General features: G+C 61.6%; 2 protein-coding genes across 2 annotated transcripts in view; one reads left to right on the top strand and one right to left on the bottom strand.

Annotated features, from left to right (window-relative positions):
• SLC6A19 (solute carrier family 6 member 19) overlaps positions 1-12,878 on the bottom strand; it is a 251,713-nt gene that overhangs the window by 148,809 nt on the left and 90,026 nt on the right. The gene's annotated exons all lie outside the window — the stretch shown is intronic.
• Positions 1-12,878, top strand: part of SLC6A3 (solute carrier family 6 member 3) — a 52,709-nt gene that overhangs the window by 20,971 nt on the left and 18,860 nt on the right. Inside the window, exons 7-13 of the mRNA XM_081825783.1 lie at positions 992-1,116; positions 4,012-4,124; positions 5,343-5,471; positions 6,127-6,226; positions 8,780-8,880; positions 10,133-10,300; positions 11,516-11,649. Coding sequence (XP_081681909.1) covers positions 992-1,116; positions 4,012-4,124; positions 5,343-5,471; positions 6,127-6,226; positions 8,780-8,880; positions 10,133-10,300; positions 11,516-11,649 — 870 coding nt within the window. The remainder of the gene's footprint in view (positions 1-991; positions 1,117-4,011; positions 4,125-5,342; positions 5,472-6,126; positions 6,227-8,779; positions 8,881-10,132; positions 10,301-11,515; positions 11,650-12,878) is intronic.

Raw genomic sequence — 12,878 nt, 5'->3', positions numbered from 1 at the left:
GGAACAGATGAAGGTGTTCGCCACCTCCCGGAGTCGCCACTGAGGGCCCCAGCCTCTGCCCCCTCGTCCATCGCCTGCCCGGCCCCAGCTGCCCCTGCCTCCCGGCCCCCAGGGCCAGGCCTCCCCAAGGTGCTCAGGGCACCCGGCTCCAGGGCAGGCAGCGAAGTGCCAGAGCTGAGTGACCTGCAGCCACAGGCTGGACCCAAAATCCATCTAAAAACAAAAGCAAGTTTATCTGGGACCTGCTTTCTTTGACCCTTATGGGCTTGTGTTTATTTTCTTCACATCATGAGGACAGAAGATGCAGTAAAAATACAAACACAGCATGCATAGCAAAGTGGCCACACATGCAGGTGGACAGCCCCTGCCCGAGCCCACCTGGGCCTCGCCAGGGTCAGGGCACTCAGCAAATGTCCTTCCACGCCGGTGCCCGGAGGGGCTGACCGCACCCCTGCTCCCCCACCTCTCCTTCCCTCTGGCCCTCTGAGTTCTCAGCCTTCTGAATGGGGTCCCCCATGCTCGGGGGACCCCAGACCCACCCCCTCAGAACTGCATTTCAACCAGCTCCGCCCCCCAGGCTTCTAGACATCCTGCCAGACAGCCCCCTGCAGAGCATGGGTGGGGACCCTGCTGGTTTCCGTTTGCCCGCCCGGAGCCCCCACATTGCAGGTGGGGGCTGTCTCACCTTCACACTGAGTCGTGAGCACCAGAAGCCCCTCGGTTCCTGGGCGGACACGCATGGCTGGTCACCACAGGGCCTGCCCGGGCCAAAGCCGGGACGCAGCCAGAGCCTTAGAGCTGCTCCGCTGGGGGTCCTGTCAGCCCGGGCACCAGCCTCTCTGCGGTGCAGCCCACGGGAGGGGCTGGGGGGGCCCTTCTGCGAAAGCACCCCTCCAAAGCCCGCCTGCCCCCAGACGCAGCGCATTAAGGACAAAGGCAGGAAGCTGCCCCTGCTTCAAGGCATGGCTGGGACGTGTGTCTTGTTCCCCAGAGATGCGGTCATCACCACCTCCGTCAATTCCCTGACGAGCTTCTCCTCCGGCTTTGTGGTCTTCTCCTTCCTGGGGTACGTGGCCCAGAAGCACAGCGTGCCCATCGGGGACGTGGCCAAGGACGGTGAGTCTCCCTAGGGCAGGCCCGGCGTCCCCACAGCTCCGCCCGCCCCACAGCCCTGGCCACCCAGGCCTCTGAGTGTTTACCCCGTGCAGTGGGAGGGAGATGCTCGGGCCCTGCGTCTGGCTCACACGAGCCGCACGTGTTCCAGAGCAGAGAACCCGTGGACGGGTCCCCGGGGCGGCGACACGCCTCCCACACCCCACTGCTGCCCCGCTGGTCGCCAGCCCCCGGCAGAGGCCCCGGGGCTGCAGGACAGGGTCTGGTTCCCCGTCTCAGGGTAGGCCTAGTCTTTGTTTACGCTTTGGAAGGAGGCCCATGCAGCTCAGGGGTGGGGGCCACACAGCCCACAGGGCCGGAGAGCAAGGCCAGAGAGAAGCCTGGTGGATTTGGGACATGAGCCGTTCATCGGCGCCAAAGCTTTCCCCTCCAAACACCCAGTGATCATGACATATGTAGGTGGGATTTGGGTAATAACCAGAGGAATCACGAAGTCTTGGGCACACAGGGACAACAGAGACCCTTGTTCCCAACCTGCTCACCAGCCAGCCGCGAACACCAGGTGTCTGCGTGCCAGGAAGTGGGCAGGTGGGAGTGGGCACAGGTGACCCAGGGAGCAGGCTGGGCCCCAGCAGGAGGCCAGGTGCAGGGGTGGGGTACGGAAGGGGCTGCTCAGTCCTAGTGTGTGGGTAGAAAGCCATGGCACTGGGTCGGGCCGGGACAGCAGGGTCTCCTGAGATCACTGCAACCCCTCAACTGCCGTCAGATTATTCTGGGGTGAGTGAGGAGGACTCTTCCCCTGGAGTCTGTCCTTACCCGTCCACTTTCTATGAAAAGGCCTATCTTCTCCTGGGGCTGCTCCTCAGGCTCAGGAAAGCCCGTGAGGGTGTCCCTGACTCATCTCTTCCTGAATCTTTTTATTCTTGAGTGGGAGTAGGGACGGGGGAGCAGAGGGCCCCCCACCCGTGCCCGCAGCCCTTAGCCTCCATCCCATCCGATTCTTGCAGTGTTGAGCCTTCGGACCCCAGTTTGAAAGTAGGAAGCAGAGGTCCGGCCCTCCGGGACTGGCAGGGAAAGCAGGGGCTGGGCGTCCGGGCGTATGTGCTTCCTAAGTCCACATCCTTGCCTCCAGGAAAAAATCCAATAAAGGCAGGAGAATGGGAACATAAAGCAAATAAATACAGAGCAGTGAAATTTACTCACTGCTGCATTTATGCATTTCCCGTGCTTTTGCCCTTTTTTATGATAAATAGCAATAGCTTACAAAAACCTCTATTAACCCCTGGAAGGAGAGTGAATATCTTCTATGCATTTCCATGACAAGCAAAGTAAATGTCATTTATAGCTCTAATTCTCAAGAAAACAGGGTGAAATGTTAACTCAGGTACAGAACTGAAAGGCGAAGATATTGACATCATGTTCAACCAAGCTGACCGACCTCTACCTGGGTCTGTGGCTCATAGCATTTAGGCTCTAGAGCGTCTCAAATGAGCCGCCCCTCAGCCCTGCACTGGGGACTGTGCCCCTTGCATGGGGGCAGGAATTGCAGAGAGCCCCGGCCTGAGCACGGGGCTGTGAGGACAGCGTGGCTGTGGAACTCTGTTCTATCCTCTACAAAGATCCGTCAGCGCCCAGCCCCCGTCGGCTGGTGCCCGCCACGGCCCTGCTGAGGACTGAGAGATTAGGGAAGCCACGTCTTTGTGCGTAAAGGCTCGGAAGGCCATGTGAGTGAGTTAAGTAGGCCCATCTTTTAAAAGTGACCATGGAAATGATTAGTTTCCTGTGGGAATGTTTTTACTTTGGGGATCATCAAGGCCAAACTGCTGCGAGTCTGGTTGAGCCCTGCACCGTTTCCATCCCCGCCTCCCTGCCTCTGTCTGAGCCACGGCCCCCACGCCCACCCAGATTCTACGGCGGGGTGAGGGAGCAGGCATGCCTCCCAGCATGCGTATGCTCCACACAGCAGCCCCACTCCTGGGATGTCCTGAAAGGGAATGATCCCAGGGGAGCTGCTATGTGAGCAGAAACTTGCCCCTTTCAAGCATTTGCTGAGCTGTAGTATTTCCATATTCATTACATGGTTTTTAAAGATCAGACACAGTTACTCATTGGCATGGAAAAATATTCATATATTGCTAAATGTACCTCAGTGAGTGTGAGCATGTGTGTGTGTGTGAGAGCATGTGTGTGTGTGAACATGCATATGTGTGCGTGTGAGAGCATGTGTGCATGTATGAGCATGTGTGTCAGCATGCGTGTGCGTGAACATGCATGTGTGCATGTGTGTGAGCATGCATGTGTAAGAGAGCATTGTGTGTGCATGAGCATGTGTGCTGTGTGAGAGCATGTGTGCGTGTATGAGCATGGATGTGTGTGCATGTGTGCGTGTGTCAGCATGCATGCGTGTGTGCGTGTGTGTGAGCATGCATGTGTGCATGAGAGAGCATGCGTGTGTGTGAGCATGTGTGCATGTGCACGTGTGAGCGTGTGTGTGTGAGAGAGAGCATGCATGTGGGGGGTGCGTGCGTGTGTCTGTGATGTGCACAGGAAAGCAGGCCAGGAGGCCTGACGGAGGTCGTCAGGGACGGCGGGCAGGCTGCTGGAGCCCCTCCCGCCCTTACCTGTGTTGGTACTGCTCCAGCCTCTCCAGCCCCCACAGCCCCACGCAGACCAGAAGGACCCAGAGGAACAAGGTGCGGGCCTCCGGCTGACGTCAGGTTTCCCTTCTCTGGAGTCCTGGGCCAGGTGTCCACTGAGTTCCCAGGAGAGAGGACTCTTGAGGGAGAACGGGGAAGAAGGCGCTGGGAGGGATTTTGTCACCTTACTGCTATGTCGGCCTCCCTGGGTGGGGGAAGAGGGGAGCCGCCAGTCAGCGGCAACAGGCAGGTCTGTTTTCAGGGCCCGGGCTGATCTTCATCATCTACCCCGAGGCGCTGGCCACGCTCCCACTGTCCTCGGCCTGGGCCGTGATCTTCTTCATCATGCTGCTCACCCTGGGGATCGACAGCGCCGTGAGTGACCTCAGCACCTCGCGCACCAGGGGGGCCTGCCTGTGACAGCCAGACTTCCTCACAGCCCTCACGGGGCGGGCAGACCCCGATGCCCCTGAAGGGTCTCCCAGACCTCCTGCGCTACAGAGCCCCGCGTGGCGGGAAGAGGGTCCCACAACTGCTGAGACCTTTCCTGGGTGGGGTGTTGGACCCACTCACCCCCTCTTTCACTCGGGGCCTCCAGCTGTGCCCTCTGCCCAAGTCACTAAGACCCGAACACACACATACAAGCTGGCAGCAGGACGCAGTGCAGGGAACGGGGTGAGGACCCCCCAGGGCCAGGGCCGGTCCCTCCTGACTCATTGCTTTCCTTGACCCCAGAGCCCCCCAGGAGGGTTGGATGCACCTGCAGAGCAGGGCAGCAAAGCCTCCAGCTGCAGCCCAGGCCTGGCCCGCTGAATATCGCGTGTGCAGCCCTGTGTGTGTGTGCACGTGCTCGCGTGTGCATGGGTGTGAGTGCGTGCATGTGTGTGCACTAGGGAGGACGAATGTGGGCCTGCAGCACTTCCTCAGGCTCCTGTGTCCCCATTGCCTGCTCAGGACCAACAGCTGAGACCTCAGGGTCCCCATGAGTGGCCACGGGTGCCCTGTCCCCCAGAGCTTCCTGGAAAGTGCAGAGAAGCACAAGTCCTGCCCCCTGTGAATGTGGGTCACACGCCCTAGCCTCCGGCTGTCGTCTCCCAGCCAGCCTGGTCAACGCCTGCTGGGTGACCACAGCCCTGGACCGCACATCTGGCGGGGATGAATCCCATGAACAGCAGGGCAAAGAGGGTCACCAAGTAGGCCAGGATACTTGGAGGACACCCCATCATGACGACACTCAGAGTCAGGAAGGTTGTGCCCGTGGCCACGCCGGGTCCTCCCCAAGAACAAAGTAGGGCTGTGCTGTGGGGAGACGCGTGTTTGGAGCAGTCGGGCAGGGCCGAGGCTTTGTGGCGATTTTAGCGGATGGTGCCACGTTAGCCACATGGGGCTGCAGACTGGCTGAGCACGTCCCCTCACGGGACAGCGCGCACCCCGGGTCCTCTTTCCGGGGGCTGCGGGCTGCCTCGCGTGCAGGGCACTCGGCAGCCTGGATGCTGTGCGGCCCCCACTCGTGTCCACGCCCCAGGTGTAGGTCCGTTGGACGTGACGTAAATCGCGCCCCACCCCGCAGCGCCCCCGCTCTGTTGGCTGCAGATGGGCGGGATGGAGTCGGTGATCACCGGGCTCGTTGACGAGTTTCAGCTGCTGCACCAGCACCGGGAGCTCTTCACCCTCTTCGTCGTCCTGGCCACCTTCCTCCTCTCACTCTTCTGTGTCACCAACGTACGTAGCCATGCTCGCTTTGCCTGGCGCAGCCTCGCTAGCACTTGGTGTTGGCAGCGTGGCTGGTACTGTCTGAGAGCCCCAAGCCGTGACTTGTACTGATATGCTGATGACACGCGGATCGCCGTGGTCACACGTGGGACTACGTGGTCGCACAGGGTAGCCGTGGTCACAGCGGTAGCCGTGGTCCGTGGGAAGCGGTCTCAAGTTCCTGCAGCTCCTGGACGGCCCCCTTGGAAGCGGCCTGGGCTAAGCGCCTGCCTGTTGCATCTGCGGGGCTGGGGGCCAGGGGAGGCCTGACCACGGGGAGCGGGGCCTGGGTCAGCTCCCCTCCCAAGTTTGGCATTCGGCTGCTTTCACCTCTGATTGCACCTGGAGCGCCCCTGGGGGGGGAGGGGAGGGAGGAGAGGAGTGGGAGGGGAGGGGAGAGGAGAGGAGAAGAGAGGTCCTTGCCATTCCCGCACAAAAGGCACGTCCCTGAAAAGCTGTGCGTGGACTGAATTTCAGTGACTCCAACCGGACTTCACGATAGACTATGTCTGTAAACTGAATCCGCAGGCCCAGTGTCTATCTGGGGAGAGTGTTTTTGTGGGCTTCCTCGGGTGAGGCGTGCCGCACCGGGCACCCCAATTTCAGCGGGCACCCCCTCTTCCAGGGCGGCATTTACGTCTTCACGCTGCTGGACCACTTTGCGGCCGGCACGTCCATCCTCTTCGGAGTGCTTGTCGAGGCCATCGGGGTGGCCTGGTTCTACGGTAAGGACGGGCCCTCCTCCGGGGCCGGTGTGCGTCAGCAGGTGGCAGACCCAGCTGCGGTGCCGTCACTGGGACCAGCCAGATCGATGAGCGCAGTTAGCCGGAGGGGGCACCCCAAAACGCTTACTGTGGTCAGAACTGTTTGGTGTGGCCACCTGATCATACTGTGCCGATGTCCTCATTGGTCATTAAGAGAGAATGGCTTACGGGCCCGGCGGAGGTGAGGTCTCCTCAATCGGCTACGAAACAGGCCTGTTCCTCCCTGGGGAACGTGACCAGCATGCAGGTCGTGAGGTGGGGGCTGATCAGCGTGTTTCACCGCGCCACGCTCACCGTCAGCTCCTCACGCCCTCGCTGCTGACCAGTCAGCCACTGGCTCCTGAGTTAGAGCTCCGCGCCCCCCGAGGTTGGGAGCCACTGGTGGGCAGGCAGCGTCCAGACGAGACTGGGCCCCCTGCAGCCACGGCTGGCTTGTCCCTGCTGGCCCGCTGGGCCGCGTCGCGGGCGTTGTGACAGCCACGGGCACCCGAGCTGGAGAAGGCATCCTTTCCCAGGATGCTGACCTGGGCCAGCTGCCCACCTTGCCTGCTCTCCCGGAAGGAGGGAGCTCCTGGCCAGGCTTCTCTGGGGCACTTAGCAGTGACAGCTCTGGGCATCAGGTGCACTCTCCCTGGCTGTGAGCTCCAGCCCAGAGCTAACGGTCTGCAGGCTGCACCAGCTCCCCTCCCGTGGGAGCCCTAGGGTCACCCAGTGGGCATGGCCTCGGGGCCATGGACAGCGTGGCCCGAAGAAGCAGGTCGGCTTTGAGAGGCTACACCTGACAAATAGTTCACATTCCCAGAACGCTTTTTCAATTATATTTTCTTTTCTACAGAAAAGGGAAATATCGAACTCTGCTTTCATTGGCACCTGGAATCAATACTTGATCATTTAAAATTGGGCTCTCTCCCCCACCCCCAAATGAAACCCCACAGTGAAAGAGAGGAAGTGCCCCAAACGTGTCCCTCGGTCATGAGCTCAGTGCTGGTGAGGCGGGAGAGACGCTGGCGACCGCGTGCTCCCCAGAGCCTCGGAAGACAGAGTCCACGTTGTTTCTCCAAATGGCCGTTCACATCTCTAATCCCCACACACAGTCTGTGTTTCTTGGGAGATGTATCAGAGTGTGCTGGGTCTGTGCACCAACGGTCCTGTCGGTCTTCGAGCCAACAGCCCAGCGCCAGGAGGGGCCGTGGGCTGACCTGACCACTCGTGGGGCTGAGTCCAGAGGGGCCGAGGGGATGGCCTTGGGTTTGCCCTTCTCCATTCCACTCTGCCCCTGGTCCATCTCCATGTCCAGGGTTCCGATGATGGGGTTGGTTTGTGCAGAGGGAATTCTGAATGGAGGGGTCTTCCCAACGTGTCCCCAACGTGAGGCCCACGAGACTCACCCCAGGCTCAGTGGACAAACTGTGGTCGTCCGAGCAGAGGCCAGGCCAGACTCGGGGTGGGAGAAATCACTGTTGAGATCTCTTAGAGAAAGTGCCAGTTCACTAAGCTTTAGAAATAGCTTTCCTTAAGAAATAATGATTATAAATATATCGTGGAGTATTGTCCAGCCTTGAAAGGAAGGACATTCTGACACCTGCCACAACACGGAGGAACATTGAGGACATCCTGCCGAGTGAGATAAGCCAGTCATAATAGGACAAATCCCGTAGGATTGCACTCATGTGAGACAGAAAGTGACAGTGGGCGCCCGGGTGGGGGAGGGGGGAGAGGAGTTAGTGCTTCATGGGACAGAGCTTCAGTTTGGGGAGATGGAAAGTTCCAGCTAGAACCATCCGATGCTGGTGGTGGTTGTACAGCAATGTGAATTAGCATCTCTGAACGCCATACTTAAAAATGATTAAAATGGTAAAATTTGTTATGGGTATTTTAGCACAATTTTTTCATCGTTATGTTAGTCACCATACAGTACATCATCAGTTTTTGATGTAGTGATCCACGTTCCATTGTTTGCGTATAACCCCCAGTGCTCCATGCAGGACGTGCCCTCCTTAATACCACAATTTTTTTAAAGAGAAAAAGAAGTAGTTCTGGCCGAGGGGAGGCAGGACAGCCTAGGGCGAGGGAGGAAGCGCTGAGGGAGGAAGAGGACGGAGAGAGGGCAGGCGAGCTGCCGGCGCCCCTACATGTCCCTCGGTGCGCAAGACGGTTGAGGAGTGCCCGTCTCCCAGTGTCACCACAGTGAACACGTGTGGGGACCCTGGCCAGCAGGAGCACTGGGAGGCCTGGGGGGTGCTGCAGGAGGTGGGGTGGGACCCGGGGCAGGGAGAATGTCGTCCTGACCCCCCCACCAGTGGGAAGTCTGAGTGGGGGGGAGCGTGCCATCCTGACCCCCCACTCGCGGGAGGTCTGCGGGGGCTGCAGGAGGTGAGGTGGGACCCGGGGCGGGGAACTTGCCGTCCTGACCCCCCACTCGCGGGAGGTCTGGGGGAGCTGCAGGAGGTGGGGTGGGACCCGGGGCGGGGAGCGTGCCATCCTGACCGGCCCGCTCGGCTCCCTCCACCACAGGCGTGAGGCAGTTCAGCGAGGACATCAAGCAGATGACCGGGCAGCGGCCCAGCCTCTACTGGAGGCTGTGCTGGAAGTTCGTCAGCCCCTGCTTCCTCCTGGTAAGGACCCCACATGCACGCCACCGCCCACACTGGCCCCAGGGCCCCTGGTGGCCGCACGCGCCTGGGCTCTCGCTCCTTCGTGTGAGGCTGGGGAGGGGCTGTCCCCTAAAATCCTCCGTGGTCTCCTGAAGGTGCCCCCCACTCTCTGGGCCCACTGAGAAACCTCACGCTGGATCCACGGTGGTACTCCCCTGTGCGTCACAGCGCTGCCGTGGGGGGGAGGCCAGAGCTGAGCACGGCCACCGGCTGGCTCCTGCCCTGAGGACAGTCACGGGATGTACACTTCCGGGGGTAGGGGGCACAAGGCTCAAATGCCGAGGACAGGAGTAACTTAGATCCTGTCCCAGCATGACCACCCCGAGCACGTCCCGTAGCCGCCTGGCTCTTCTCATCAGGCCAGGGGCCGCCAGCCCAAGCCCATGGGCCAAGTCCACCGGCCGCCGGTTCCATTAGAACAGGGCCACGCGGATCCCCTTACGACGGCCCACGGCTGCGTCCCCACTACAGCAGCCAGGGGAGTCTTCATGTGGCCAAGCCCTGATGGCTCACAGAGCCTGACCTGTCCTGCCCGGTCTGGACAGGTGACCCCGGAGGCCGTTCAAGGGCTGTCCGCGTCTGAGCAGAGAGCCCCCCGAGCTCCTCACAGAGACGCACATCCCCCCGACCCCTGGCACGTCTGGAACGAACGCACCTCCTGGGCCAACCCAGGGCTGGTGAGAGGCAGAGACAGAGACAGAGATAGAGACAGAGACGGAAAGACAGAGACGGAGAGACAGAGACGGAGAGACAGAGAGACAGGCAGGCAGAGAGGGAGCGAGCGGGAGCCTGGTTGCTGACATAATCCGCAGTTTCTCCCTGAGCTGAGCGCAGACGCTCAGAAGCTGCCGATCGCGCCCCCGCCACCTGAGGCCTGCTTCTAGCATGTTCATCTGGCTGTGCTCAGAGGGCTGAGGGGGTCAGGTGTGCTCGCTGGACAAGCCAGGCAGGGTCTCCCGGACATGATAACCTGTGAGGCTTTCAAGGGGCAGCTGTGAGGCTGCCGTGCATCCCGCAGGGGGGTGCGCATCGCGCCCCGCCCCCCATGCAGCGCGGTCCTGGCTGAGCGGCATGCACGCGCAGCAGGCTGGCAGCCCGGGCCACCAGAGCCGCCCTGGCCGGGAGACCCTCCGGGTGAAACCCCCGCTCCCGGGCCCACCTCAGCCCAGCCGCCCGCTGAGAGCCGCCGCCTGAACTCTGCCCTCGGTTTCAGTTTGTGGTTGTGGTGAGTATCGTGACCTTCAGGCCCCCGCACTACGGAGCCTACATCTTCCCCGAGTGGGCCAACGCGCTGGGCTGGGCCATCGCCACGTCCTCCATGTCCATGGTGCCCATCTACGCAGCCTACAAGTTCTGCAGCCTGCCCGGCTCCCTGCGGGAGGTGCGTGTTTACACGGGCCCCTCACCCTGCCCTGCCCCTGCTGGGACACCAACAGCAAGGTCGGGTGGGCGTCCACCTCCCGGGTCTGCCGCTGCCTGTCCATCTCTGCCCTCCAGGGCGGGCTGGCGGTGGCGGCGGCGGCCACGGTGGAGGACGGGCCCGGGGCAGGCGCGGGAGGAAGCCGGCTGTGCGTGTGCGCGCGTCCGCGTGCGTGTGCATCCGTGTGCGTGCGCGTCCGCGTGCATGTCCGAGTGCGTGTACGTCCACCTGTGTGCGTGTCCGCCTGCGTGCGCGTCCATGTGCCTGCGCATCTGCGTCCGTGCGTGTCCGTGTGCGTGTCCGTGCGCGTGCGTGTCCGCTCCGGCCCTCACACGTGTGCCCGTGCGCTCCTGCCGGGGTCTGTCCACGCACGTCCTCCACGGGCACAGGTGAGCCAGGTGAGCGCTACAGAGCGTGGCGAAGGTGGGCCGGCAGCGGTCAGGGGCTGGGGCGGAATCGGGGGCCGATCCACCTGTGGTCGAGCAGGGGCACCTGCAGGAACCCGTGCGTGGCGGGCTTTGCCCTGGGGCCCCTCTGTCATCGTGCGTGTGTCACGGGCTCCTGCCACCTGTAAAGGAGGGGGTGGGGGACGGGTCACGAGGGGCACCGCTTGCCTCCTGGCGCCCGGAGTCCCGGAAGAAACAAAGGACCCAGGCCTCCTTGGGAGGAACGCCCCACACGCCCGCTCGGAGCTGCGCCTGGGAGTTCTCTGGAGCGGAGCTCACGGCTCCCCCAGGCACGCAGCGGCCCTCAGCAGTCGGACCAGGCCTGGGGCAGGCAGGGTCCCGGGAGCTCGGCGTGCGGGGGTGGCGGAGGGAGCCCCGAGCAAGGCGGCCGGCATCATGCAGTGGGGGCCCCTCCCACACGCGTCTCACTGCCTGTGGGGCCCCCCTAAGGCCCCTGGGTGGGGGCAGAGGGAGGCGGGGCCTGCAGCCCCGAGGGCCGGACTGGTCACCAACCACCGGGCCGGTGGCCTGGCCTCAAGACTCAGAGGGGCTGCACGCTGTGCAGCCTTACTCGGAGCCCGTGGCAAGCTCGGCGTAGAGACAGAAGCTTGTCCTCGTGGGCTGGACTCTGCTCCAGGGTCTGGGGAGGCCCAGCACCTGGCGGGCTGTCTACAGGGGCCCCTCCCCTCGCTGAGTGCGCCAGTGCCTACGGCCTCCTCTTCTCTTCTAGAAACTGGCCCACGCCATCACGCCAGAGCAGGAGCGCGAGCTGGTGGACAGTGGGGAGGTGCGCCAGTTCAGGGTGAGTGCCCGTCTCCCCGGGGAGAATTCAGAGCCTCAGGCCATCCGCCCTCTTGGCCCTCTGCAAGCCACAAGCTTGCGGTCGCTCCCTGACCAAAGGCAGGGGAATGCCTGTGCGCTGGCGGATCCTACGTGCTGCCTGGCTCACCCTTGGAGGACCCCTGTAGTGACGGCGGGGGCGGGGAGCGGGCAGTGGGCGGAATGAGAAAGCTCGGCAGAAAGAGGAAGCAGAAGGGTGGAGGGCCGGGTGGGGTCCTCAAGGTGGCCTCTGAGCAGACCCCTGCGTGAGGGAGGGACGGAGAAGGGAGAGGGCCCGAAGCAGCTCAGAGCCTTGCCCTCACAGGGCTGGGGGTGTGCAGCAGGTGCTCTGACGGACCCCGACCCAAGGGGTCACTCAGGCTGCGGCAGACTGTTGGGGTGGGGGCTGCAGAGAGCCGGAGACCAGGGGCCTCCAGGGGGAGAGGGCGGGGGTCACAGCAGGCCTGTGGCAGGATTGGGCCCATGCCTTTCTTGGATTTGCTCTGTTCTACTAGTGCTAACTTTCTAAATGAGACCTTAGGTCCCTAATTCTCAAGCCCCCTTCTTTCCTGAGAGAAGTGCTCAAGGCCCTGCACAGGGCGCGTCGGCCACACTTAGCTCAGCCTTTTCCTTATCATTTGGCACTGAGGGTATTTTAATTTTCGTTGTGAGTTTGTCAACCCATGAGTTGCTTGGACGTCTGCTTTCAAGTCCCCAAATCTCTGGGGATGTTTCATCGATGTTTTTGTGATCAGTGTCTGAATTGATCGCATCTGGGCCACCTACCCTTGGAGGCGTGTGAAGACGTTTGTGTGGCGGAGCCCCTGACCCACCGTGGCAGAGGTGACACGCGTGTTTGGATTCGAGTGTGTCCTCTAGTTGATGGCATGCGCTTCTCCTTCCGTCTGCCACGTCACACTGGTGACCCTGCCACTCAGACCTTGTACCACTTCGCCGACTTCAGCTCTGCTTGACCGTGGGTAACTGGGAGACGTTTGCAGAATATCCCACCCTGGTAGTGTATTTGTCCAGTTCCCCCCACCCACCCCCCCCCCCCGCCAAAATTCCACCAGTTTTTTTGCTTTATATATCCCGAGGCTGCTTTCTGGGGTAACTCCCCATTTAGAATGGTCGCATCTCCCCTGGGACTTCACACATCCTCTCCCCCTTGTGGTGCTTTTGCTCTGAAAGTCGCCTGGGCCTGAAATGATACTTGCAGCAGGTTTCCCCTGAGTTTACCAGAAACATCTTTTGCAATCTTTTAACTTTCATCT

The sequence above is a fragment of the Leptonychotes weddellii genome, chromosome 7 (assembly GCF_054177405.1).
Source record: "Leptonychotes weddellii isolate Sample4059 chromosome 7, ASM5417740v2, whole genome shotgun sequence".
Taxonomy (NCBI): Eukaryota; Metazoa; Chordata; class Mammalia; order Carnivora; family Phocidae; genus Leptonychotes; species Leptonychotes weddellii.
The sequence above is the reverse complement of the archived record's forward strand: the minus strand, read 5'-3'. Positions and strand labels throughout refer to the sequence as shown.